General features: G+C 44.4%; 1 protein-coding gene across 1 annotated transcript; it reads right to left on the bottom strand.

The window, feature by feature from the left end:
* Positions 1-260: 260 nt before the first annotated feature.
* Su(Tpl) (Suppressor of Triplolethal) lies at positions 261-24841 on the bottom strand. The gene is made up of 12 exons (XM_075680724.1): positions 24685-24841; positions 23513-23560; positions 16214-16452; positions 14373-14407; positions 12784-12940; positions 12534-12604; positions 12259-12415; positions 10495-10588; positions 8361-8604; positions 7945-8011; positions 7126-7297; positions 261-2836 (listed from the first exon to the last, which is right to left on the bottom strand). Exons 1-12 carry the CDS (start codon positions 24814-24816, stop codon positions 2675-2677), a joined length of 1578 nt encoding a protein of 525 aa, XP_075536839.1. The 5' UTR covers positions 24817-24841; the 3' UTR covers positions 261-2674.
* Between the last annotated feature and the right edge of the window lie 301 nt (positions 24842-25142).

The raw sequence follows: 25142 nt of genomic DNA, 5'->3' as shown, positions 1-25142 counted from the left end.
ATGGGGTGTTTCATCTTGATATAGACACTAAGCTCCTCCAGTCTCGCCTCTACCCTTAGATGCATCCAACAGTTTGCGATAGCAATAAGAAATCTGCGAAAGCCAAGTTGTCAAGAAACATGGCACCAGTTGATTCGCCAACAGGCGAACCAAACAGTGGCACGAATGTAGCAGCTGCCTCAAAGCAAGGCTGACATGTTACAATTAGCCAGTTTCATAGCCAGGAAAACAGGCCAGCAAGGAGACAAGAGACTGGCAAATGTCAATGCTGAAGTTTGATATATTTCTCTGAATGCCACGCACATTCAAAAAGCAGGGCTGCAGCAACCCACCAACCAGTTTGCATGCAGAAGGGCCTGTTATTTAAACATCACGACTTGCATGTAACATGTTTCGTGTACGTATGTGTAAGCACTCTTGCTCAAAAGACTCGTTCAATGGCACTTCAACTGTGTAAAACGTTTGGCAGCAACTCATAAAACGCATGCATCCATCACAGTCCGAAATGCATTTGCCCCAACCCTACACGTACACAGCTGCAAAATGTGCTGCAAGCTCGCAGACGCCGGGGGCAGCCACAGGGATCAACAGACCAGTTCCCGGGCATATGTGGGCTGGGCATCTTAAGTACGCGCCGACGTTTACATAAAGAGGAACGTTTGTCAGCGCAAAGTGCTGCATGGTAACCAGTTTGTTTCGCGATGATGCATATACTGATTATATGTGATGCACAGATGCACCGTGAATGTCTCACTTGTCTGTAAGACGATTGTTAAGACGCTTAATACTCGCCTGAGCAAAAAACGCAACTCCCTGCAAGCCTTCATCCGCTCTGCAATGCTGCACATCACGGAACTTGTATGCAACTTTATTTTTTTTCTTTTAATACTCTCTTTTGTGTCTTTAGAATGCTTGGCTGTACACAAAAACTATAATGCACGGCAAACAGGCTGCTTAGAGGATGCAAATTGAACCCCTCCCCAAAAATATTTTTTTTGTAGTTTTGCATTTGTAAACCTTTTTTTTTCTTGTTTATCTGAGTACACTTTTTTTAAATATAGTACATAAAAAAATAGCAGACGACACAACAGAGAGGCTGGTATGTGAGCCAAAGCGCTGCATCTGGCCTGACGTGAGCCCCATCGGAATATCCTCCTTTGTGTGGGCCTGTCTTTTTTTTTTTCCTTTAATGCAACATTTCTGACGAAAAGTGCGCTCTTGTGGCCCGTTTTCTCGGGTGGGCGCAACACAAATGCCAGAGGGCGAGCTCCCAAAGGAAGGGGAAAAACAACTGAGAACAACAGAACGGCGCTGCCATCTGATTAAATCCATCCACCGCAATTTGAGTCACGCAAGTACATACATACACACACTTAATAGCAGGAACACACCAGAGATAGGAAAAAATGGAAAAGAGGAGCAGTTGGCAAAGGGGTAATAAAAAAAAAACGGGAGGGCAGCTAACAAAAATGCAGGTGCATATTTGTCTTCGTTGCGAAGTGGAGTGATCCGTAATCCGGTCGTCAACATAAATAGCCTATCGTGGTGTCTGCCGTCACGCTTTCCTCTTGCTCTCTCAGAGGTCAGCCGATGAGGTCTCGACGGGAGGAGGAGGAGGCAGAGAAAAAAGAGGGGAGAGAGACAGAGCAGATCTCCAATGTTGACAAACACAGAGAATTGGGGAGGGCAGGCCACCTATGGTGCCCATGCAAGTTGAGAATGAAAAGAGGCACACAGGAAAAGGAAAAGAAAAGGTGAACAAAATAAAAGAGGGGGTGGGGGAGGGTGATGAGACCACATGGGGTAGATATGGTGGGATGGGGAGAGGAGTGACCGTCCAAGCTGGAATGTGAGGCCAAGCACCCCTCACACACACCCGGAGAAAGCACAAATGGCGGCAAGAAAAAAAAATGGTGACACTATCTTTCCATCCCCACAGCAGACCAGCAGCCAGCTGTGCAGGCTGTATGGAAGGAAAATAGCCCAGCACTGCTGTTTCAGCTGAGTGCAGTCAACATTCTATCTGGCCCCCGAGCATGGTGTCCCCACTCCCTGGAGAAAGGAAGGAAATGGGGCCTCCAGCCCAGAGACCAGGGGATGTTTGCTCATACTTTATAAGCCAAGCTATAAGCCGACGATTTCGACTCATGGCGTGCACTCTGAACAAATTACTTTCTTTAGGCCGTAACGGGAGCCACATCGGAGTCACTACTCATGTGCCAGGCTTAATGGCATCTAAATACCTCTAATGATGTCTTCACATCCAGCTGATCACGGCTTTGGACCGAGAGCACCAAGCACCATGATTACGAAACCAGAAGTCGTCAGTTTACAGTGAACCCAACTTATCTGTAAAAGCAAACAGCCCCCGAATGCAAGCATGAACACCAGTATGCCAAAGTGGAGGCCCATTACCAGATTGCACTGGCCAAGGTTTTTTTTTTTCAATAAATAAAAAATGGGAAATTAAAATGCAGGGCAAAGGGCTGCACCACTCAGCAAGTGATGAAATGCAGGCCAGCTGTGGGAATGGCTTGGTGTCTGTGAGAATGGATTTGTCTTCACAGGGGAATGAGGGGAACAGCTGGGAGATTGGGGAGCAGGAATGGGAGGACTTCTTCCAACTCCAAACTGAACAACATGGAGGCATCTAAGGACGTGGCGAGCAGTTGTGTTAGGACTTGGCGAGGTTCTGGGAGCGCGAGTCATAGTCCATCACCAGGCGTTTGATGTGTGCAAGCTTGTCGTGCAGGTACTGAAACTTTCGCCGAGCCTGCTGATACCGTGGATCACGCTTGCTCTCCTCGTATTCCCTCATGATTTGCTGCTTCACACGCTATGGGCAAGAAAAAAGTCAGGGTAAGGGGAGAGAGCCAGCACTGCAAGTGTACACAATGCCTAAGTGTCTTAAATTTTCAAATGGCGTTTATTCAATGATAATGACACAATTAATGAATGTTCCATGCAGTCCTTACCACTTCATTCTCATTGCTTACGAGAGTGCTACATCAACTTTCAGGTAACTGCAGGATCTGCCGACCCTTAGTATTCAAAAGTATATGCAGATCTGCCAGTAGGAAATTCAGAACATACATTAGGAAGCTTCAAGCATTCTCCGGCCTATTGTAGTATCCTCGGTAAATGTTTTTCAATTTCAAGCTTAGGCATGTCTTAAAGAACTGCCACAGGTATGTTTGTGCAACATTTATCCCTCAGAGCACTTCTTCCCAACCAGTGTACAAAGAATCTCTGCTAAAGAAGCGGACATTTAGGAACATATATCTGCATGTATATAACAAGGCAGGTGTACTTTCAGAGGTCTGAGTAATATGAAAATGGAGTGCTATGATTATAACATGAAGTAACACTGCATACACCAACCACAGCCAAGGCCTTCAAAAAAACAGAGATCTGGATAAATACAAGTGGGTGCCTGTGGATTGTTCATTGCATTCATCCCCTCCAGTCTGCTTCCTCTCTACTGCCCATAAACGAAGGACAGCCTAATGAAGATCTCGCCAACTTGCCTAATTATTGCTGCCACACCACACTGCACCACATTGCATTAAGTTGTGTGGGAAGGCCCACATATGAATACATATACTGTATTTATTAGAATCTAGGCCGATAGCTTTTTTTTTCAAATAATCATATTGCAAACTCTAGGGTTGGCTTAGATTCGAGGATTTTTTTAAAAATGCGCCAGTTTTTCATTGAAACTGCTAAATATGGTGCATCGCTAGCACCATCTAGAAAAGTCAGTATCACAGCGGCTACTAGCTGTGCCAGTAGCCAACCGTACGCAAACGAGGTCGCCATTTTGACCTGTGTCGTGTCGGCCGTATCGGTGAGCTTCTAGGCAATATAGTATCGGTGTGCGGCGTGGTGTTATCGCGATGGTAACAAGCAGGAGATGCCACTACAGTGCCGCTTTCAAGTGACAAGTTGTGATAGCCACAGAGGCAGAGTCGAACCTTCAAGCCGGGCGGGACTTCGGCGCCGACGAGAAAAACGTCCGTCGTAGGAGGGGACAATGACAGCGTTGCATGCGCCACAACGAGGATGGCATTTAGCGGACCAAAGAAAGGCCGTCACCACAAAGTGGAGACAGTTTTGGCCGACTTTGTTCGGACGAAGAGAGCAGCTGCCCTTCCAATGACAACAGAAGTCCTCCAAGCGAAAGCTAGGGAACTTTTGAGGGAGCGAGGCCTAACACCAAAGGATTTCAAAGCCAGCCGGGGCTGGCTTCAGAAATTCATGAAGCGCTTCGGCTTCCAGCCTCCGACGTCGCACTTCAATCACGCAGAAGCTGCCAAGCGATTTTGAAGAAAAGCTGATAGCTTTTCAGCGCTACATGCTGCGAAAGAGAGAAGCGGCAGGCTACAACCTTGGGCAAATCGGCAACGCCAACCAGATGGCTGTGTACTTTGATATGCCAGTGGCGTACACCATGAATGAAAACGGTGCCAAGGAGGTGAGGATGCGCTTTGCGGGCTATGAGAAGCAGCACGCAACTGATGCTGTGCTGCACAGCTGATCGACATGAACTCCCTCGTTATATGATATTTAAAAGGAAGACACTGCCTGCTCGAGAAACTTTCCCAAGAAATGTCATTGTGCGGGCAAATGAGAACGAGTGGATGACGGGTGCAATGGTTGAAGAGTGGGTTAAGATTGTGTGGCGACGGCGTCCAGGAGCCCTTTTGACAAAGAACTCGCTCCTTGTCGTCGACTCTTACCGTGGGCACTTGACCGACAACGTGAAGGCTGCGCTCGCCCAAGCGAACACGGACCTCGCTGTCATACCGGGCGGCATGACGGGCCAGTTGCAGCCACTTGATGTCTGCATCAACAAACCTTTCAAGGATCGTCTGCAGAAATATTACACGGACTGGCAGACTGGCGAAGACCACATGCTAACAGCAACGGGCCGCATCAAACATGCATCGCTACCGCAGCTGGCGAGCTGGGTAGCTGCAGCGTGGGACGACATCCCAGGTACTTTCATCATGCGCGCCTTTAAGAAGTGCAGCATACCTAATGCGCTTGACGGTATCGAAGATAGCACACTGTTTGAAGGTGACAGTGACAAGGAACACAGCAATGAGTCTAGCAGCGACGACGACATTGAATGAGCTCTGCACGTTCAGATTCAATAAATGCTGTTTGCATTTTGTGAACGCTATTCTCACTTTTTTGTTCAGCCTACATTCAAGGTAATATATATATATATATTCTCTTTTTTTGGCTTCGGACTTTAGGGGGTCGGCTTAGAATCGGAGTCGGCCTAGATTCGAGTAAATACGGTAACACGGGGCCCTGCAGTAGCCTTCTTTCATAACTATAGATCTTGTATTATGTTCAAAGCGAAATTTTTAACATAATGCAGGATGCATTTTCAGGCACCACATTACAGAAAAGCTCAGCTTACATTGCATAGTTCATACAGGTCTCAGAGACAAAAATTCAAGGAATTTAGGGACATTTAAGGCCCTGTCAAAGCTTTTCAAGGGGGCAGAGTGAAATCCAATATAGAAATTTTTTACAATAACAATGTTTCAAAAAAACTTTCATTAAACTTAGCAATAATGAGGTCAGTGAAATCGACAGTTTACTTTGTCATATTGAAATTTCATTAAATTGAAATTAGACCTTTTATGCAAATAATTACAGTCGCTGACATATCTTTTTTTTGCATGGAAGAGGCCGTACAACTTTTCATTTTACCACGGAATCTGGAAAATAAAGAAATTTCCAGTGGCTTAGCTTGGCTATGCCAGGATACATGTAGCGAAAGCTAAGGCATAGCATGGTTAGCCTTGGTTAATCTTGATTGCAAGTCCAGGTTTGTCTGGTTGACTAGCTATGTTGCGGTGTTTAGCCAGTCGTTCGGCGCACTGTTCATCTGTTTCCTGGGTAATTTGTTTCCTCTTCATCTCATTCCAATGTCGATTCCAGGCCTCCTCCTGCTTATCAGAATTGTCGCCGACCATACTGCCGCCTCAACTGTGGTTGTGGCGCACGCGAGCTCTCCTTTTCAATCCTTCAACATGTTATCAGGCATGCGACGCAGCTGGCAAAGTGAGTGGAGGCGAGCACAACGATGAGGAACGCTGTGTGACGTTATACCAAATGGCGGCGGCGGAACACCTGTGGCTTGGTGCTACTAGTGGTGCATGCACAGTACTGACTAAGGAGCAAGAGAGAGAGAGAAAGAGAAATATCTGCGGCGAGGCACATGTTGTGACGTCATGTGCCTCCTCAGAGCACCGCCACGGCGAAATCGCAAGTTCGTGGCCAGTAAATCTTTTGCTTTAAAAAAAAAAATTCGCTGAGGAAAGAATTCACTTCACTGAATTTGGAAGTCCGTTACCAAAGATAAGGTTTCATGTCGAGTCGATGATATCTTTACACTGACAGTACAAAATAAAGCATGCAAAGCTTTCGCCTCCATTTCACTGGTGCGGCTGATACTGATAGCATTGCCAGCAGTGAGATGATGCTATCAGCCATCTTAGCTCACCAAGATTTCCACCCGCCGCAGTTTACCTCCAAAACAAGGTGTTAGAGCTGTGTGAAGAAAAAAAGCGAGCCACCGCACCACTTTTGTGCAGCACATCCAATGCAACAGAATTTCGCCACATCGCCAGCCTCGAGCCCAACAGTGCTGACGGGAAAGGGTTGAAAGGGAGACAGGCGCGAGAGGGTGTGACTGCAACAAAGGCCTGCCATGAGGGCCCGTGGATCAAAGGCGAGTGTGTGTAGCACACAGGTGAGTTCCAACCACCCCCAAGGCTCGCATTTTTTTCCCTTCTATTTTATTTTACTGTACCATTGTTTATAAACTGGGAAAATTTCTGGGCCTGCGCTGATCTGCCATAGAAAGTGGGTCACAAACTTGATCTTAGACTGTATTACTAAAAAAAAAAAAAGATAAAGGATTTTCAAGAGAAAAAAAGAATTCCAGGATTTTCAAAGGGCTTAAAAACATACTTTTTCAATTTCGCGGGTTTTCAAGTGTTTCAAGCACCTGTGTGCATACTGCATTTGTGAAAATATGGTGCGATGATCTACACTTCAGCCTGAATCTGAGCTGTAAATGCGTTCTGCTCAAGATCAACTCACATTCCACTGTTCTGTTCCTTCTCGGGCATTGCGTAGGCAGTCTTCCAGGTCGCTGAATCTCTTGGATACAGATTCTATTGTGGAATGAAGGGCCTTGTACTCCTCATATTCGGCATTGAAGTCAGCCTTGTATCGACCTCTCTGCTCCTCACTTGTGATCTCAGTGTACTTCCTGCATGCAGTAAAAGAAAGCAAAAGGTTTGTGTCTCACCCACAACAGACACTGAGTGCATCCTAATGCATCTACAAATGCACTGCAATATTTAAGTATTACCAATTAATCTTGGTCTTTGGCACTTCAAGCTGCCCACTCTGAAAATGACTTTAAGATTACGTTCAGGTGAGGATAATGAGACTAGATAATACACAAAGTGGCTGTTACCAATTCCTTTGGGAAACAGGATACTTTGCATATGTACATCACTCCTAGGTTTACATATAGTTAATGTCCCTCACGTACAAAACATTATTATTTTATTGCTGTTTTATTTATAAATTAAGCTTAAGCCTGCAAATGTGAAAGTGAAGTCGGGCACGCAACAGAAAGCTAATGAATATCTACAGAAGCGATACAGGCCTGGCAGTTAGAAAGAGCACTTCATTCCACAGCTGACAGGCAGGTGAAATTGGCAAACAAATTTACCAATGCATGCGCAATGACAGGCACCACATATCCACAGCTGAACATTTTTATACAAGAAATAAAATAAGCAGAACTATCACATAAAACATACATTTTACAAATGTCTGACTGGTTTACAGATTTGACTGGTTGTAGATTTGTGGCTTAGGCATACAAAGAATGAAATCTGCACTTACGTGACATATTCTGGAACTTGGTTTGTGGAATTTCGTGGAGATGGGGTAGCTGATGACACACCAGTGGCTGCCAAAAAGAAAGAAGTTGATAATGATTTTAAAAGCGTTGATATGACAAAAAGGTCTCACATTATCTTAGTGGTGCTGAAATTACTTTAGAAATCAATCCAATGTCACAAACAACATGACGCAAACCAAGAAGTGCAGGCTCAAGACAGGGCATACCAGTGCATGGACATGAAATTAACAAATTCAGGCACACCAATCCAGGTGAACAAAAACGCATGCTCACATCGAAATATTTTCATTAATATGGCCTCTGAAAAAAATTTATTTGAGTGGACACATATACAGAAAGCTGCAAGCAGAGCTGTAGCTTGGACCACCACTGTAGAAAGGATTTTTAGTGCACATACCATGCAAGTCTCCCGAGTCCCTTGAGTCTGGTGACGACCCAGGGCTGGAATGGCAGGTGAAGGGCACGTTCGTGACGGGCTCAGGATTGGGCAGCTGTGTGCGACATGGCTGATTGCCTGACGTGGACTCTGCAAGAACCCTTGAGTGTGGTGGCCGAGTTGTAGCACCATTGGTACAGAGACTGATCCTCTGGCGCTTGCTGCCAGGAACAGACGATGGAGGCTCTGGACACGGTTCCCGTTTCTTAACCAAGAAACAAGAGAGATAACTGCATATCATTATAGCAACTACTAGCAAATTCATTTACAATGCCCGAGTTTCTAGCAGACAACAGTCAGTTCAGCTAGCCAATGTGAACATTCACAAGCAGAAGTGGAAGTAGGATAAAGAGTAAATAGTCTGCAGTTTAGTGCATTGCTGACAGGAACCAGTTTCATCTGAATACAAGGGACACAAATTGTGTACATTTACAGCACTAGATTTAACAACCTGCATTCTCTCGTAATAAGACTGCTGAAGAAATTCAGCAGGACCAAGGTCTTAAAGAACAATGAGATGATACAGCAACTGATTCACGAATACAGTGATGCTGCCTAGTGCCTTGTAAGTGTGCACTATTTGGCAGGAGACCCACATCAGCTATTGATTACAGTTAAACCTCAATGTGACAAAGTCGGTAAAATCGTACATTTTCTTTGTTATATCGAAATTTTGTTGTATAGAAATTTGACCTTTTATGCGAATAAGTACAGCCGTCAATAAATATTTTCTTACATGGAAAGGGGCCGCAGAATTTCCCGAATTATCAGCCAATAGAGAAAAGTAAATTACAATGAGAAAACAAATCATTTTTTATAGATTTGGGAGGTGGCGATGAATGCTACAGTTTCATGCCATGTATGTCGATGATATCTTCACATTGGCAGTACGAATTAAGCGAAGCCAGCCACGTTTTCGCGTGCACTCCGCCCCCCAGCTGATAGCGTCGCCCGCACTGGAACAACACTATCAGGAAAAGCACCAGCTGTGGGGAGCGAATACTTCCTCTGCCTCTCCCACCAAAGCTTGAGATTACGCAACCTCCAACACTAAACGCGCAGGAAGACAGTTTACATGGTGCCATTTCGGCATGCTTGCTCTTTGCACACATGGTAGATTACCTCTAAAGCACGGCTGTGTATGCGCTCGGGGACACTTCTAGCCATGCGCAGCCACGGCCCACACACGCCCCAGAAATCGAGACGTGTGCCAACTTAACCCCACTCTGCCCCTGTGCGCACATGCTTGATCGCGTTACCGCGAGCTCGCTCCCCCCCCTCTCTCTCTGCCTTTGCTCGTGCGGGAAAGCGTCACTCCAGAAGCCACCATCTTTTCATCTCACCCTCACACACTTTCACTCGCACCTGAAGAACACAGTGTGCTGAATGCAATAGGATCTTATCACACTGACTTTATCAGGAACATGATGCGGCTCCACTTCAGTGGTCGCTCTTGTCACGCGGAAGCAGCCGCTTATAATTCAACCATTTGACCATCTGCATCCGCAGAAGCTTCCATTCATTGTCTTGGCATTCCTTTGTGGCACAGTGAAATCTTATTATATTGAAATAGCATACAAACACACTTCGTTATACTGAGGTTCTAAATACATGGTTTTCTTTGGACAAGGGGTTATGAAAAGTGAAATACTTCATTATATTAAGAATTTTGTTATACTGAAGTTCATTATATTGAGGTTTATATTCACTGCAGTTCCAAGCATGGCATGCTGTCATTGTTCATTGTTGAGTACCCATCCCAGATTTGGAATAGACAATTTACATCACAGCAAACAGCTGCAAAGAACTTCACTCAAAAGTTGTCCAAGCAGCTAAATGCAGAAAATGCTTTTTCTGTGAGAGAAGCCTAAAACAGAGGCAAAGTGCACAGTGTACAATCCACAACAATATGCAATGCGAGAGCGTCTGAAGCATGAGGCATATTCGCAAAAAACAAAGGCAAAAGTTTGCTTCCCAAGGGATGGCACTACTCATCCCAGACTATGTATGTGGTGCTAATTTTCAAGCGCACCAGCAGTGATGGTGTAAACATATATTAGTAACTGCCAAAATGTTAAGGATCACAGAAGCTTACCTGCACACTCGGTGACGTGCGTGACGTAGGGTTGTGAGCTGGAGGCGAGTGATGACCATTTTCACTCGGAGGGGTCAAGTTGTGCGGCCGCATTCTGAAATGTGATTTAGTTCTCAGCAAAGCATCTGCTACACACTTCACGGCAATGCATGCTGCTGGAAAAAATTACTTAGCGTCGCAACGCTTACATGTTGTAAAGATACAAAATACATTTTAAGTATGTAATAAAGGCACATTAGTTAAGTGGCCCTTGAAACACTATTTTGAGGAAGAAACTGCCCAATGCATAACATTTGTAAGCAATTGTGAAATGAAAAACTTGCTACTGTAAAAATGACAATTTTTCTAGTGTTGTGCCCAAATACATGCATTCTGATCCAAGAAAATGTCCTGGAGCAACCTAATGAAGCAAATTATTAAAATTCTGTAGCTCAACTTTTTTACGGCTGCTTTCTTTTTAAGCGTTAGCTCTAGAAGCTTATAACTAGTGCCTGAAAGCTATTCCTCCGAAAATGAACTTAAGATACAATAACTTTGCTTAACTTCAATGAAACCACTAGGTCCTGCAGACCAGGTTAACACAAATGCTTCGATTTATTGGTACCCAGTAAAGAAGCATAAAAGATTGAGGGTGGAGTTTACACACACAATGACGGCAACATTAAAATTGTCGGCGCAACACCGCAAGCATCCAAGATGCTCGCAGGAGCCCAATAAATGCATTTTCTTCTTCATCAATGTAGCATATTCTTTTTAAATGATTGTGCATATCCTTTATTTTTTCTGATCAGGGGGTCGACTTACATTCAAAGTCGACTAATATGCAGCAATATACGATAATAGTATATATTACATGAAAAGCTTTGAGGTGTGAACCTATTTACCACCAAACAAGCGGAGTGACACGTTTCTGCAACCAGCAACCTCGGCGCATCACTTGCTCTCACAACCGAAACATAGTACGCCACATACTGGAAGCACAAAGGCACACAAATAATATTTCATTCGACACAAACTTGCATCCACAAGTTGTGCCTGTAAACATATAAAGTAGTTATTCCGTAGTAAGCATTGCAGATCAAAAACAAATGCACAGCAAAACACTACTTGTGCTACTTCCACTGCATTTGCCATGTATGAAACAGAACATAGGTCCGCTGCAAAAAGCATGGCACCTTTCCATCGCATGTCACCGCTGCAGAGCAAACTCCATCGTGTGCACCGCCATTTGACAGACAAGGAGAGGTAGCCAAGATCAGCACATAATGGTCTCTAAGAGTGGCACCCAGCTGTCAAACTTCATTGTGCTTGCTACTATATGGCTGACAACAAGCGCTCAAGTGTGGTTTGGCCTCCAAGACTGCGAGCACAATCCCAGCTGCCATACTGCACGACCCCTGCTCATTGTCAGCCAGTTGGTGGCACTACCACAGACTTTGCCTGCCATACCCGGAAGACAACAAAAAGGGGCAACGCACAGCCTTGTGGTTTGTCAGGAGATACATGGCACAGTTCCACATGGAATCTGATGTATGGCATTCAACAATGTTCCAATAGGTTTCACCAGGTTCTAACAAACACCAACAGTCAGTACAGCCATATTTCAGATGCATCATGCAGGGCATAGGATGCCAAGATGTACCATGTGTCTCCCTTATTTGGCAGCAGCTGACAGTAATCAAGTGTTGCCTCCAACCTCCAATGTTCAGCAACCGCCGTAAGCTCTGAACTATGCAAGGAAAGCACAACAGGTAGTGAATTTACCTCTTGACCAACTCCTGCTCCTCGGGAGTGTAGTAGGGCCAGTCATCACACACTTGATTCCAGGCATGCCTTGCTAAGCAGTACGAGTTGTCTTTGAGCACTGCAACTTGGCTTAGCACTGCTGAGAGCCCCTTGCGGTCCTGCTCCTTAATGCCCTCTGCACAGGTGGGAAGAAAGAGCATCCCAGACTAATTCAAAACAAAGTAAAGGGCAATGGTGCTTGCCAGCTCTGGCAGGACAAGCAGAGCAATTTGAACCTTAAAATTACAATGTACCTTTCATAAGACGTGCTAAAAGCTCCGGCTTCTTGTATGGCCGCAGGGCGAGCAGATGGATGACCCTCTCCCTGCAAAAGTGAGTAGTCTTGAGAACCGTGACATGAAGGCAAGATCTCAAATGTCAATCAATATTTCAGCTTGCATTCTTTTCTTTCTTTTTTGCCTTAGAATGACAACAACATTAGAGCTTACTGCGAAGCATAATGTAGAACGCCTAATGTGTTTAGGGTTTATGCATGGGACAAACCTGTACGACCGCCGAACAATTCCTGAACGGCTCTCATTTGTGGACACAGAGTTGTGGCTTTGGCCAGTGGGCTTCCCAAATGTTATTCGTGGGGGTGAGGACGAGGGTTGACGAGGTGGCACTGAGATCTGTGGCCGCTTCACCTTTACTTTACGTCCTGCAGAAAACATAGTTGAAACAACTGTATCACATGCAGTGCTCGTTGAAATAAAGTCCATCCCACTAGTTTGGCGGAACAACCATAACAGAAAGACAAGATCCAGATGATCAACATGGCTAAGGCTCGAAACAACACCTGGAGACGTATTCTCAGAGAATAACTTTCAGAGATATCACTTTCAGCATGTGCTGATTGACTGGCTGAGCAAAACTGCTCGAATACTCCAACATGTCACATACTACGACACACGAAAGTCAACGTGATTGTCCGCGAACACTGCATCCGGGCTACCAATAGGCACCATAGTGAAGGACTCCAAATGAATAAATCAACCACATTGCGAGTTTCACTACGCCACTGCCGACATAAAGGATGCTCATAGGAGCACTCCTTAAAAAGAATAAATGGCAAAAATGAGTGCAAGCACACATTTTGATATGTTGAATTTCTTTTCCCATTACAAAGTGGCTTAGTCCTTACCATGGAGGAGCATAAAAGTCACAGAAGAAGATAAAATTATCCATTTGAGACATTACACATTGGGACATAACATCACTTCTCAACAAACCACATCCTATAACATGCCTATATATAGTAGTCTGCTGAATAATGAATTTTATGGAATCGGCATTCACAGTTCCATTTATTAAAGAAATCAATTTTGAGAACCATTCTACAGCACTTCCAAACAGCAGATTAGTAAAACGCAGGTTCAATGAAACCCAGGCCCAGGTTCAATGGAATAGTGGCAAGAACTACTGGCATTACAGTGCTCGCAGGGAGCACTTCAATGTGCATTAAAACTTTGGTAAGTGAGTGTTTCTAAACCCAGCCCTTATGAAGATGTAGCTGTCACAAGCGCTGCAACTCAGCACCAAAACACCTATCGCTGACCTGCTGCAAGACAAGATAGGCTACTGCAAGAACAGAAGCAGAGTTTTCTTAACAAATTATGCAAGAAAGCCCAACAGTTTGATCAGCAGTCCTATCAATAATGCTGAGGTAGGTGGAGCACAGAACTAAAGAGGTCGCTAGCATACTCTTAATGTGCACTCCCTTATAATACAGACGAAAACAGCAAGCACAGATTCCCTGTATGCCACAAGGTGCTTGCATAAGGCGACTGCACTTATAATTCATTTAGGATTTTCATTGTTTGATTATTGCTGCCTTCAATTGAAACATGTGACAGTCACTGTCAGTCAACTGTCACGGCAAGGACATGTCAAACAATCAAGACAAGGTTCAACAAAAGTACCGCCAAAGGAAAGATGACCTTTATCATTTCTGCAATAGACGGCTGGTATAGGGTAGGAGAAAAGAAAAATGAAAAAACATATCCTCTAAAAAATTTAAAGCATTTAACACACAATCTGACAATGTTTTCACATGCTTAGAAAATGAAAAAAAGGGAGAAAAGGAAACTTACCTACATACGGTGATGTCACTTTAATCACCTTGGTGCTGCGGGGAGAAAACAGAATGATTAAAGACAAAAATTTGAATACTATAAATCCCAAAGTAAAAGTGGTTAATTATGCAAACAAAAGCAATCACTTTGGTTTTTCACTACAAGCAAAATAATGTTAAGTAAGCCGTATGCACGAGTGAAGCGGCAACGCCCAGATACTTCCACAATACAATACTCTGTCACTGTGTATGTGGTACTCAATGTTGCATTTCTGTCAACATGAACAACAGGGTGTGTCTACCAAGGATCGACCTATGTTCAACCTTTGTACTTCAATGTTTTCTGGGAAAATAAGACAAACTGAAACACTATTTCTATTGTCAACACATAATGCAGATGCTCCAAGGATTTGAGGGCAGGACAAGAGATTATTTTTACCACTACAGAGATTTCTTTAATGTTTAAACAACCAACAAGTACATTACACACAAAAAGCAAGCATACATTAAAATTTGTCACGGAAGACATGGAAGTTGCAATAAGACAGCAATAATTATTTTTCAATATATAACCATACTTGAACATACCCCTAGGCTCTGAGAGAGGCATATCATGTTCCTTCATGCAACCAGCAGAAATGGAAGCCAGAAAGCAAGGAGTCCCTACTAATGTGTAAACTGTAGCTGCGGCTTTTCAATTTAGTTAAAAGGTACACTACGCTTGTTCTAGATAACCACACAATTCAAATGACACACCTAGTGCTCTCTGGCTCCTGTTCCTCTCTGCTGGGTTGTCAGTACAGCCACTTTGACTACTGCCCACGTTGAGATTAACTATATGTGCACTAGTGCCACAAAAATAATTCTGCTGCGAAAATGGCACAAAACATAGCATGATGAAGAAATTGCAGTCACTGACCAAGTCAAGGTGAAAATAACATACGTTTCGGGACCTGTACATGTTCCTTGATCACACTAAAAAACTTAAATGCGATAAAGCGGCGAATTTTGGTTACGACGTATTGTCCATAGTTAGTTCTGGAGGAAATGTAGTCAAGAGTTCGATGAAAGTTCGTCTGGTCAGGTAACATGATGAACAAATTACGGTCACTGACTAAGTCAAGGTGAAAATAACACAGATGTTTCGGGACCCGTACGGGTTCCTTGATCACACAGTCAACGTGAAAATAACACAGAAGTTTTGGGACCCGTATGGGTTCCTTGATCACACTAAATATTAATGTGATCAAGGAACCCGTAAGGGCCCCAAACCATCTGTTATTTTCACTTTGACTGGATCAGTGACCGCAATTTCTTCATGTTACCTGACCAGACGAACTTTCGTCGAACTCTTGACTGCAAAACATAGCATGTTTGTAGCATAGCCACATTAGTTTCATGCCCATTTCAAGTCGGCACACATCCTGCCAACTTCATGCTGCGTTTTGAACAGTATCCGACTGCCCTTCTGTTAAAATCATTCATATGTTCATTCAGCTTGCCCTGCACTGCATGAACTCATCTACAGCAATTAAGTGGCTGATCTCAAGCAAAATAAGCCAAACCGCATTCGTGTAAGGCATGCACTACCCCACCTGAGAGCACTGGAAGGGCTACAAACTTTTTCTGCCTGCACTGTATAAAACGAATGGAAATACACAGATGCTGTCACTGTGAAATGGTGAAAGAAACTAATAAAATGCAACACCTTCCAATTGGCTCAGGAAGTACAGGAAAATCGAATGAACATTCCTTATTGATTCTAAGGCATTCAGCACATTTAGCCAAATTTTCCTGGCCTCCTTTCTATCCCCAGTCAAAAAAACAAAGCGAGAGAGAGAGAGCAAGGCACATCCGCACCAATTCTTTTTGCTTTCCTGCTCCACAACAGCCATTTTGACGCGTGTCTTCTCGTAGCTGTCCTCACTGGCATGGATTTGCATCTTGTGCAACAGACAGCCGAGGGACTCGAGGGCCCTCTGGCCCATTTGCTGGACGCACTCAAAGCTGCCCTGAGGTGCATCCTTCTCTAGCGTTGACACCCCAAAGCCAAAGCGCTGCTGCTGGCCCCCTTGTGACGGACGAGGAACTGTTATCACCTGCATGACACAGACACGGTGACCCCCGGAACATTTCAGAAAGAGCCAGCAACAGCTTCTCAGCAGCTATCTGTAGACAATGTTCAGTCAAAATGTCACAACATATTGATGGCAAAAAAAAAAAAAGTCCTTCACAAAACCATAAAGCCACTGGATCAAGTTTTAATGCTTCATGGCATGAACAGCAAAAGCACAGTGCAGGTCTTCACTAGACCTTATGCTGTCTCACATGCGATCTATCATCATACTACACAATCCATCTGCACTGCATGAAATGGACACAAAAACTCACTAATACAGATCTCGAATACTATGTCAATATCCCATGCGCATCAACACAAAGTGAAGAACAATGTGAAAACAGTGAGTCAATCTAATTTTGCATTCACTCTGCTTACAACAGGTGGCCCTAAAATAGAGCAAAGAATCCAAATATAGTTATGCTGGAGGTTTCAGTGAATAACGGCCAGATTATTACGCAGAGATGCTACACACCAACTAGTTTGAACTAAATAGAAAGTAAGAAGACTTTGGGGTCACCTTGAGCTAGTGATTAAAAGGGATAATGGAGGATTGTTTTATCTTTGTATGCCAGCCCAGCACCATGATAATACAGTGACACTGGTTTTGTCATAGTCATTGTCTTGGGGTCTCAACATGTCTCTGAGCATCATGCCAAATATTGCCCATGTTTCTGCTTGAGCAAAGTGAACAGTTGAAGGCCAAATGCATTGAAGTTTTGGGTAATGTAGAAAGCCTAGCATCAGATTGCGTAGATATAGGGCAGCCTCTGTGGAGGATCTTAAGTTTAAATTATGAGTGGGTGCATCACAAAAAGCCAGCAAAAGTAGACATTTTTAATGTAGACACTGGATTTTTTTTCTTTAACATTTTTAATACACCGGCATTAACCACTTGTTGGGAATAATGTAGAACATTAAAAACCAGCCCGACTCCTCAGCATGACTTCCAAAATTAGGCCAGCGGCTGTGGTGTGCTGAAAGTCTTGGAGTCTGTGGACTGGGCTTTGCATAATCCACTAACCACAAGGTACATACATACATAGTCTGCTTGGCTGCTTTTTAAACACCGTTAATAAGAAGACTAGAAAATCAAGCAGCCGCCACAACTCTCTCGTGAAACATTGGAGGCTCTATTAATGTTACAACCAACACATTCATTTACTTCTGTCGGCAATAATGAGGTCAGTAATGTACATGCTTACAGTCGAAAGTCCTATAATTTAATCCTGGTACTGACCACTCTTACATAATCTGAAGATGAGGTCACAAAAAGTGACAGAGCAAATGACAGGCTCCTGAGTGAACTCCAACACATTTGAAAAAATAAGATAAGGAAATGTTCAAATGCCATGCCTGTAATGCAGCTGCACAATGATCCCCTGAAAAGCTGGACACCTATGAACTCAACTTATCTATACCCCACCTCACTAAAGCAGTGTCGCACTGCGGATTATGAGGAAAATCTGACATTGCAATTATTCCATCAGCATGAGAGTAATGAAAGCTACTAGCTTTGGTGTGGCATAAGTTGACTCGCACACAATGGGTATGAGTTCATTTCTCCAATTCTGTTTCTTTTTTTCTCTTTGTTCTGCCCGCTTCAAATTGCATTTAACTGTATCTTGGTATTTTTATACTATTGCCACAAATATGCACAGAATTTTACACGTCTCTCTATGTCATATACTCTTTCATGCAACAGTCTCGTATAGGGCTGGGGGCTCTGCCATTGGTAGTGGGCATTACAAAGTTCATGAGCAAAAAGTTGCAGTTTGCGTCAGTTTGTACCACGTGCAACATCTTTGGTGACGAGTTCCATGCGGAAAGTAATTATGTGCTCGTGGCGCTTCTTCCAAAAGGAATACACAGTCAGCTATTGTCACGTTGCATGCCAAACGTTGCCATCACCCAAACTAAGCCAGCGCTTGCACTGCTCATCGATCCCATGCAGGTTGATGTGCCGCTGAAGAAACCTACTTGTAATGCCAGTGCTGCATTTACTTCTAAAGTTTGCTCAGTCCTGGAAGGGCCCTGGTATGCTTTAGAAGCCCTGCTGCTAGTGCCATCTAGTCAAGGGCTGAATTATTATCGAGGCTGTTTGCATGTAATGAGTTCATCACAGGTTTAAACTTGGTACACAGTAGTAATGGGTGACTTCAATGCAAAAGTGGGGAAAAAGCAGGCAGGTGAACGGGCAATTGGCAACTACGGTGTTGATTCTAGAAATGCTAGAGGAGAGATGCTGGTAGAATTTGCAGAAAGGAATAAGCTGAGAATAATGAACACCTTTTTCAGGAAACATAGCAACAGAAAGTGGATCTGGAAAAGCCCTAATGGTGAAACAAGAAATGAAATTGATTTCATACTTTCTGCCGATCCCAGCATAGTGCAGGATGTAGAAGTGATAGGTAGGGTAAAGTGCAGTGATAATAGGTTAGTGAGAGTTAGGATTCACCTCAATTTGAACAGAGAAAGATTAAAATTGGTCAAGAAAGAACAGGTCAACTTAGAGGCAGTAAGGGTAAAAGCAGACAAATTTAGGCTGGTACTTGCAAACAAATATGCAGCCTTAGAACAGAGAGATGATGATGACGACATAGAGGTAATGAATGAAACCGTAACGAGGCTGGCTTCAGAGGCAGCAATTGAAGTTGGAGGCAAGGCACTAAGGCAACCAGTAGGCAAGCTCTCCCAAGTAACAAAGGACCTAATAAAGAAATGACAAAGAATGACAGTGTCCAACTCAAGAGATAAGATAGAATTCACGGAACTGTCAAAACTGATCAAAAAAGCGAAAATAAGTTATTAGAAACTATAACGTGAGAAAGACTGAAGAAGCCGTAAAAAATGGACGCAGGCTGAAATCAGTGAGAAGGAAACTTGGCGTAGGACACACCAAGATGTATGCACTGAAAGATAGGCAGGGCAATATCAGCAATCTCGAAGGTATAATAAAAGCAGCGGAAGAATTCTATACTGACCTGTACAGTACCCAGACGACTCAGGAGTACTCTATTCGAAACAATAATGAACAGTATACAGAAACTCCTCCTATAACTAGAGATTAGGTCAGAAGGGCCTTGCAATGCATGAAACGGGGAAAAGCAGTAGGAGAGGATGGAATAACAGTCGATTCAACCAAAGGTGGAGGAGACATACTGCTAGGAAAACTGGCAGTTCTCTATACGAAGTGTCTATCGACTGCAAGGGTCCCAGAAAACTGGGAAAATGCAAGCATTACACTAATACACAAAAAGGGCGACATTAAAGAACTGAAAAATTATAGGCCCATTAGCTTACTCTCAGTATTATATAAAATATTTACAAAAATAATCTCCAATAGAATAAGGGCAACATTAGACTTTAGCCAACCAAGGGAACAGGCAGGTTTCAGGAAAAGATACTCTACGATGGATCACATCCATGTCATTAATCAGGTTATCGAGAAATCCACAGAGTACAATAAGCCTCTCTATATGGCTTTCATAGATTACGAAAAGGCCTTTGATTCAGTAGAGATATCAGCAGTCATAGAGGCATTAAGTAATCAAGGAGTATACAGATCACTCACGTAAATACCTTGCAAAATATCTACAGAGGTTCCACAGCTACCTCAATTCTACACAAGAAAGGCAGGAAGACACCTATAAAGGAAGGGGTCAGACAGGGAGACACAATCTCTCCAATGCTATTCACTGCATGTTTGGAAGAAGTATTCAAGCTATTAAACTGGGAAGGCTTGGGAGTAAGGATCGACGGCAAATATCTCAGGAACCTTCGGTTTGCCGATGACATTGTTCTATTCAGCAACAATGCAGGCGAATTACAACAAATGATTGAGGACCTTAACAGAGAGAGCGCAAGAGTAGGGCTGAAGATTATTATGCAGAAGACAAAGATAATGATGAATAGCCAGGCAAGGGAACAAGAGTTCAAGATCACCAGTCAGCATCTAGAGTCTGTGAAGGAGTATGTTTACCTAGGTCAATTAATCACAGGGAACCCTGATTATGAGAAGGAAATTCACGGAAGAATAAAGATGGGTTGGATCGCATACGGCAGACATCGTGCGCTCCTGAATGGAAGCTTACCGTTATCATTTATCATTTAAAGTATACAATCACTGCATTTTACCGGTGCTGACATATGGCGCAGAGACTTGGAGACTGACAAAGAAGCTTGAAACAAGTTAAGGACAGCGCAAACAGCGATGGAATGAAGAATGCTAGGCATAACTTTAAGAGACAGAAAGAGAGTGGTTTGGATCAGAGAGCAAACGAGTATAGATGATATTCTAATAGACACTAAGAGAAAAAATGGCGCTGGGCAGGTCATCTAATGTGCAGATTAGATAACCGTTGGACCATTAGTGTGACAGAATGGGTACCAAGAGAAGGGAAGCGCAGTAGAGGACGGCAGAAGACTAGGTGGTGCGACGAAATTAGGAAATTTGCGGGTGCTAGTTGGAATCAGTTGGCGCAGAACAGAGGTAATTGGAGATCACAGGGAGAGGCCTTCGTCCTGCAGAGGACATGAATAGGTTGATGATGATGATGACATAGGCAAAAGGGGGGAGGAGGTGGAGTAAGCAACAGCTTTGTGCAGTACCCTTATCACAAGAAAGTAATGCATGGACATATCAACCGGAAGAAATACCTCCTACAACATCTTTAATTTTTTAAGTAACAAAACAGTAAATGGTGGAGAAAAAAGCAACAAGATAGAGGCAGTGGAAACCAGAAGAAGATAGAGGAAGCAAAAGTCACATTACAGTGCTCTGCAGAAATGCTCACTAGTCACAGATTTACATACTTTACTGCCTAACTACTGCCAAGTTGGCACTAATGAGCATCAATACATATCGGCATCTAATCTTTAAGCACCCAACACAGTGTCATCATACATTCCTCACATAACCGTTCACTGCATTTCACTATTATCAAAATACCAGTATAAGCTTTCTTGCTCTCTCCTGTAACTTCAATATTAATAAAATTTAGTGCACTTTAAGAAGAGCTCTAAACCAACAAAAGTATGCATGTGCAACAGAAGCAAGAGTTGGAATTCTTTTCAGCAAGATTGACAATTGTTGTCAGTAAGGTGTCAAATGCTAAATGACTTGTTACATTTCCTCACTTGATGCAGCGATTGCAAAAACACTCATCCCTAAGCAGGAAGCCTTCATAAATATTGTCAAAACATAATAGCCAAGACTCAAACTACTCAAACCCAAGACAGTTTCCAAAACACTAACTTTTGTGCGACAGGAAAAAAATATATATACAAACTAATAATAATGGAATGTAACCAGTGAAATCAAACAACACAAAAACAGAAATCATCATGGCAATATTCCTCGCAGTATCACCAGCAGCAAACATCAAGCACTGACGCATGAGCAATTTACCATAGCATTTGCTTCCTCCTCTTTCCTATCCTGTCCTTCTCTTGTTGCTAGTGTTGGCTGCCTTCTTTCACCTCAGTACAAGTTTATTACACCTCAGTGTATTAGTTTACACCATATCCACCATGCCACAAGGTGACAGTGTTCTCAGTGCTTGTACATCATTGACATCTTCGTGGTACAGCTGACTGGAGCATCAATTTTCCAAGGTGACAATCCTAGGGAGCTACTATGACAACTATCTATCTATAAGGCACTGTCAGAAATGCAGCTGGAAAGTCCATATAACAGCCGTTTCCGTAAACATGATATACCCTACAAGGAGAACTAGTTACCATACAATGACATGGAGAATGTAGTCTTCAAACACTGCAGCAAGGAAGTAAAAAATCCATAAGTCATGAGAGATTGGCGATAGGTTGTCATTAGATGCAACGTTTTGGAAGATTTCTTCAGTACTCGAAACCAAGTTCAGCAGCACTCATTTCACTTTCAACAGGAGCTACAGAATAGAAAGCACTGAACTGGCCAAAACAGTGAGCACATGTCTCGCACTGTGACAGCTATTAAGGAGGCAAGGTAGCATGCCCACGCAGTTCCGCAATGACTCAACGAAAATGACTCCTGTATGAAAGCGCGCGGTTGAGGGGGGGGGGCGTAGGGGGGGGGGGCACATAACAGAAAGAGAAATGGGGGGTGCGCATGCAAGCAAGTCTGCTGTGCTGCTCCTGTTGCTGGGCGACTGCAACAAGGAAGACGATGCTGCTGCTGCTGCCGCCGCCGCCGTCTCGCGCTCGGCGCGCTCGCCCAAGTAGGTTAGGAATTTGGCCCCATTTCGCACACATGCACAGACGAGGCACGCGCGCACCAGCCGGGTGCGCTGAACGCGCGCGCCGGTCCGACGGCTTCGACGGGGGCCACCGGCTGGTTAGGCGGCGGCACTCCGCCTTTTCATCTCTCGAGCGCGCGGACGTCGACATGAGGACGATGTGCGGCCGCGGTCCTTGGCGGTCGTCGACGACGTACGAGAGGAGGGAGGATGATGCCTGTCGGTTGATGATAACCGTTTAGTGGCCCTCGCTTCGCCAGCCAACCCCCTCAAGCTTGGGAAAAAAACGATCGAGCGTGGCCGCTCTCAAGGAGCTGATGGGGCCAGCGCCACTGCATCGTAGCTTGCTGCGCTCAGCGCCTGGAAAAGCGCAGCGTCCTTGAACGAAACCTGTCCCTTGTCAAGGCCGTAGCAGCGGTAGCAGCAGCAGCCGCGGCAGAGAAAATCCAAAACTGCCCAGCGTCAAATGAACTCTTGCAATGCAAAAAAGCTAGCAAAGCTATCGGGCTACTCTCTCTCACGCTTGACCCCCCAACCCCCTCCGCCACAGTTCGCTTATCCCGTCCTTATCCACTGCCATTACCCGAGCTGCTCAGCTTCTCGTGGGGTCACTTCCCAGCGAGACTGCGGAGGAGTGGCTAGCAGTGCGATGTCCGAGGGCCTTGTTTATGCTGTCCCGTCACCGGCTTCCCCCGTCAGCGCGAGCGAGGCAGAAGGGCGTGCAGTGCATCGAAATTAGCTGCCTTCTGCGTCGTCGTGGTCGTGCCGACGACAAAGCGCGACATAAACAGCGTTTTCACTCACCCCTTGGTTCCCTTCAAACTGTATCGACGGCTTCTGCGTGCATCCGCCCTGTTGTACAAGAAAACAGAAAACGATGCGAAAAGGATTAGTCAAAACTTGATAGAAGCGATTGGCGAGCGAGCGAATGTTGGTCGCTCAAGCGTCCGTCGCCGCACGGCAATCGCCCAACATTGCTCGGAACCACACACTTGGTGTTTGCGACGGAAGGCACTGACGACTGCCAGGGTACGACAGAGTCAGTCAGGACGCAAGAACGTCGCCGCAAATAAATGACATGCATGGGCGGCAGGATGCAGCCGCGTTGACGACGGTTCCCGCAACGATGACGGCTGCTAGTGTTCTCACGTGAGGCAATCTTATCGAGCCTCTATCAGCCGTATTGCATATGCTGCTGCGGTGAACATCGAGCGTCAAAGGAGGGAGCAGTTATCGCGAGGCGAAAAATAATAAAAAATAAAGAATAATGGAGCGCCTGCTGCCTCGACGCGCCGACAACAACAAAAATGTCCCAAGTGCGCAAAGGCAGCGCTCGCCGCTCTGCCTTCGATTCCCGAAAAGGAGGTTACGGCTGGTTCGTGTTAAAGCAGCTTGTCGCAGCAATTGCGCCACAACTCAGCGTGAGCACTCGAATGGTCAGACATCGGGACAACATTAGTGTTGTTGAAAAACAGTTTACAGTGCAACAAGTCAAAACTCAATACGTGGACGCGAACGGCATCATTTGCAGAGCGTTCACAGCACCTCGATGTCAGCCTCAAGCGAAGCAAAAAAGAAAAACGCGCCTTGTCAAATCAAGTCACCGCAACAAGACGAAGACAGAGACAGCGATTACCGTTACCAAATATGAAACGGACACAAACGACATGCTGAAAGGACAAGCTTTTTTACGGATATTTTTAGGTGGCGTAAGGCGAGACAAGAGCTCGACTGAAAAGGAGACAAGCGGCCAACATCATACCGCACCAAGACACACTCGCGAACATATTGTGATGTTTAACAATAAGAAGACAGCTTCAGTAGCACACTCAAAGTAGCTGAAACAATAAATTATGACCACCCAAAAAAGAGCATCTTGTTTGGTAACTAGAATAATCTGCTCCAACAGCTGTTTCACCGTCGACAACTACATCTGACAAACAAACAGAGCTAGAAATACAAAAAGACATACTGACCTTGTACTTTAAATATTCCTCAATAGATCTCAGCGCCGAATCTGTGAGTTTAACGAATATAAGCGTTTTATTTTTCGAGTAATTCCCCTGTGAAGACAGACCATATTGGCTCCCCTCTACCAGTGCCGCCATTTTGGCCTTTCTCGCTGAACATCTGATCCCGTGATGCAATGCGCGGTCTACGCGCAACTTTGACGTCACAAGCGCATTCTCTTCTGCGAGGAAACGTGTTATCATTGACGTCACCAACATGAAAAACACACGTAGGAATTAAGACCGATGCGTCTAATAAACGAATTCTGACAACACCAATCAAAATTTTAAAGCACAGACGACTTAGTTTGTAGAATAAGTGGTATTTAAACTCAGGTTCTCTATGCGTCTTCTGTTTTATAAAATGCGAGTCTTAAAGGTTCTGCTTCTGCTGGTTAAAGCATAGAGTTTCTCACTATAACTCT

This window comes from Dermacentor variabilis, chromosome 2, assembly GCF_050947875.1.
Source record: "Dermacentor variabilis isolate Ectoservices chromosome 2, ASM5094787v1, whole genome shotgun sequence".
Taxonomy (NCBI): domain Eukaryota; kingdom Metazoa; phylum Arthropoda; class Arachnida; order Ixodida; family Ixodidae; genus Dermacentor; species Dermacentor variabilis.
This window is presented reverse-complemented; position numbering and strand designations above follow the sequence as displayed.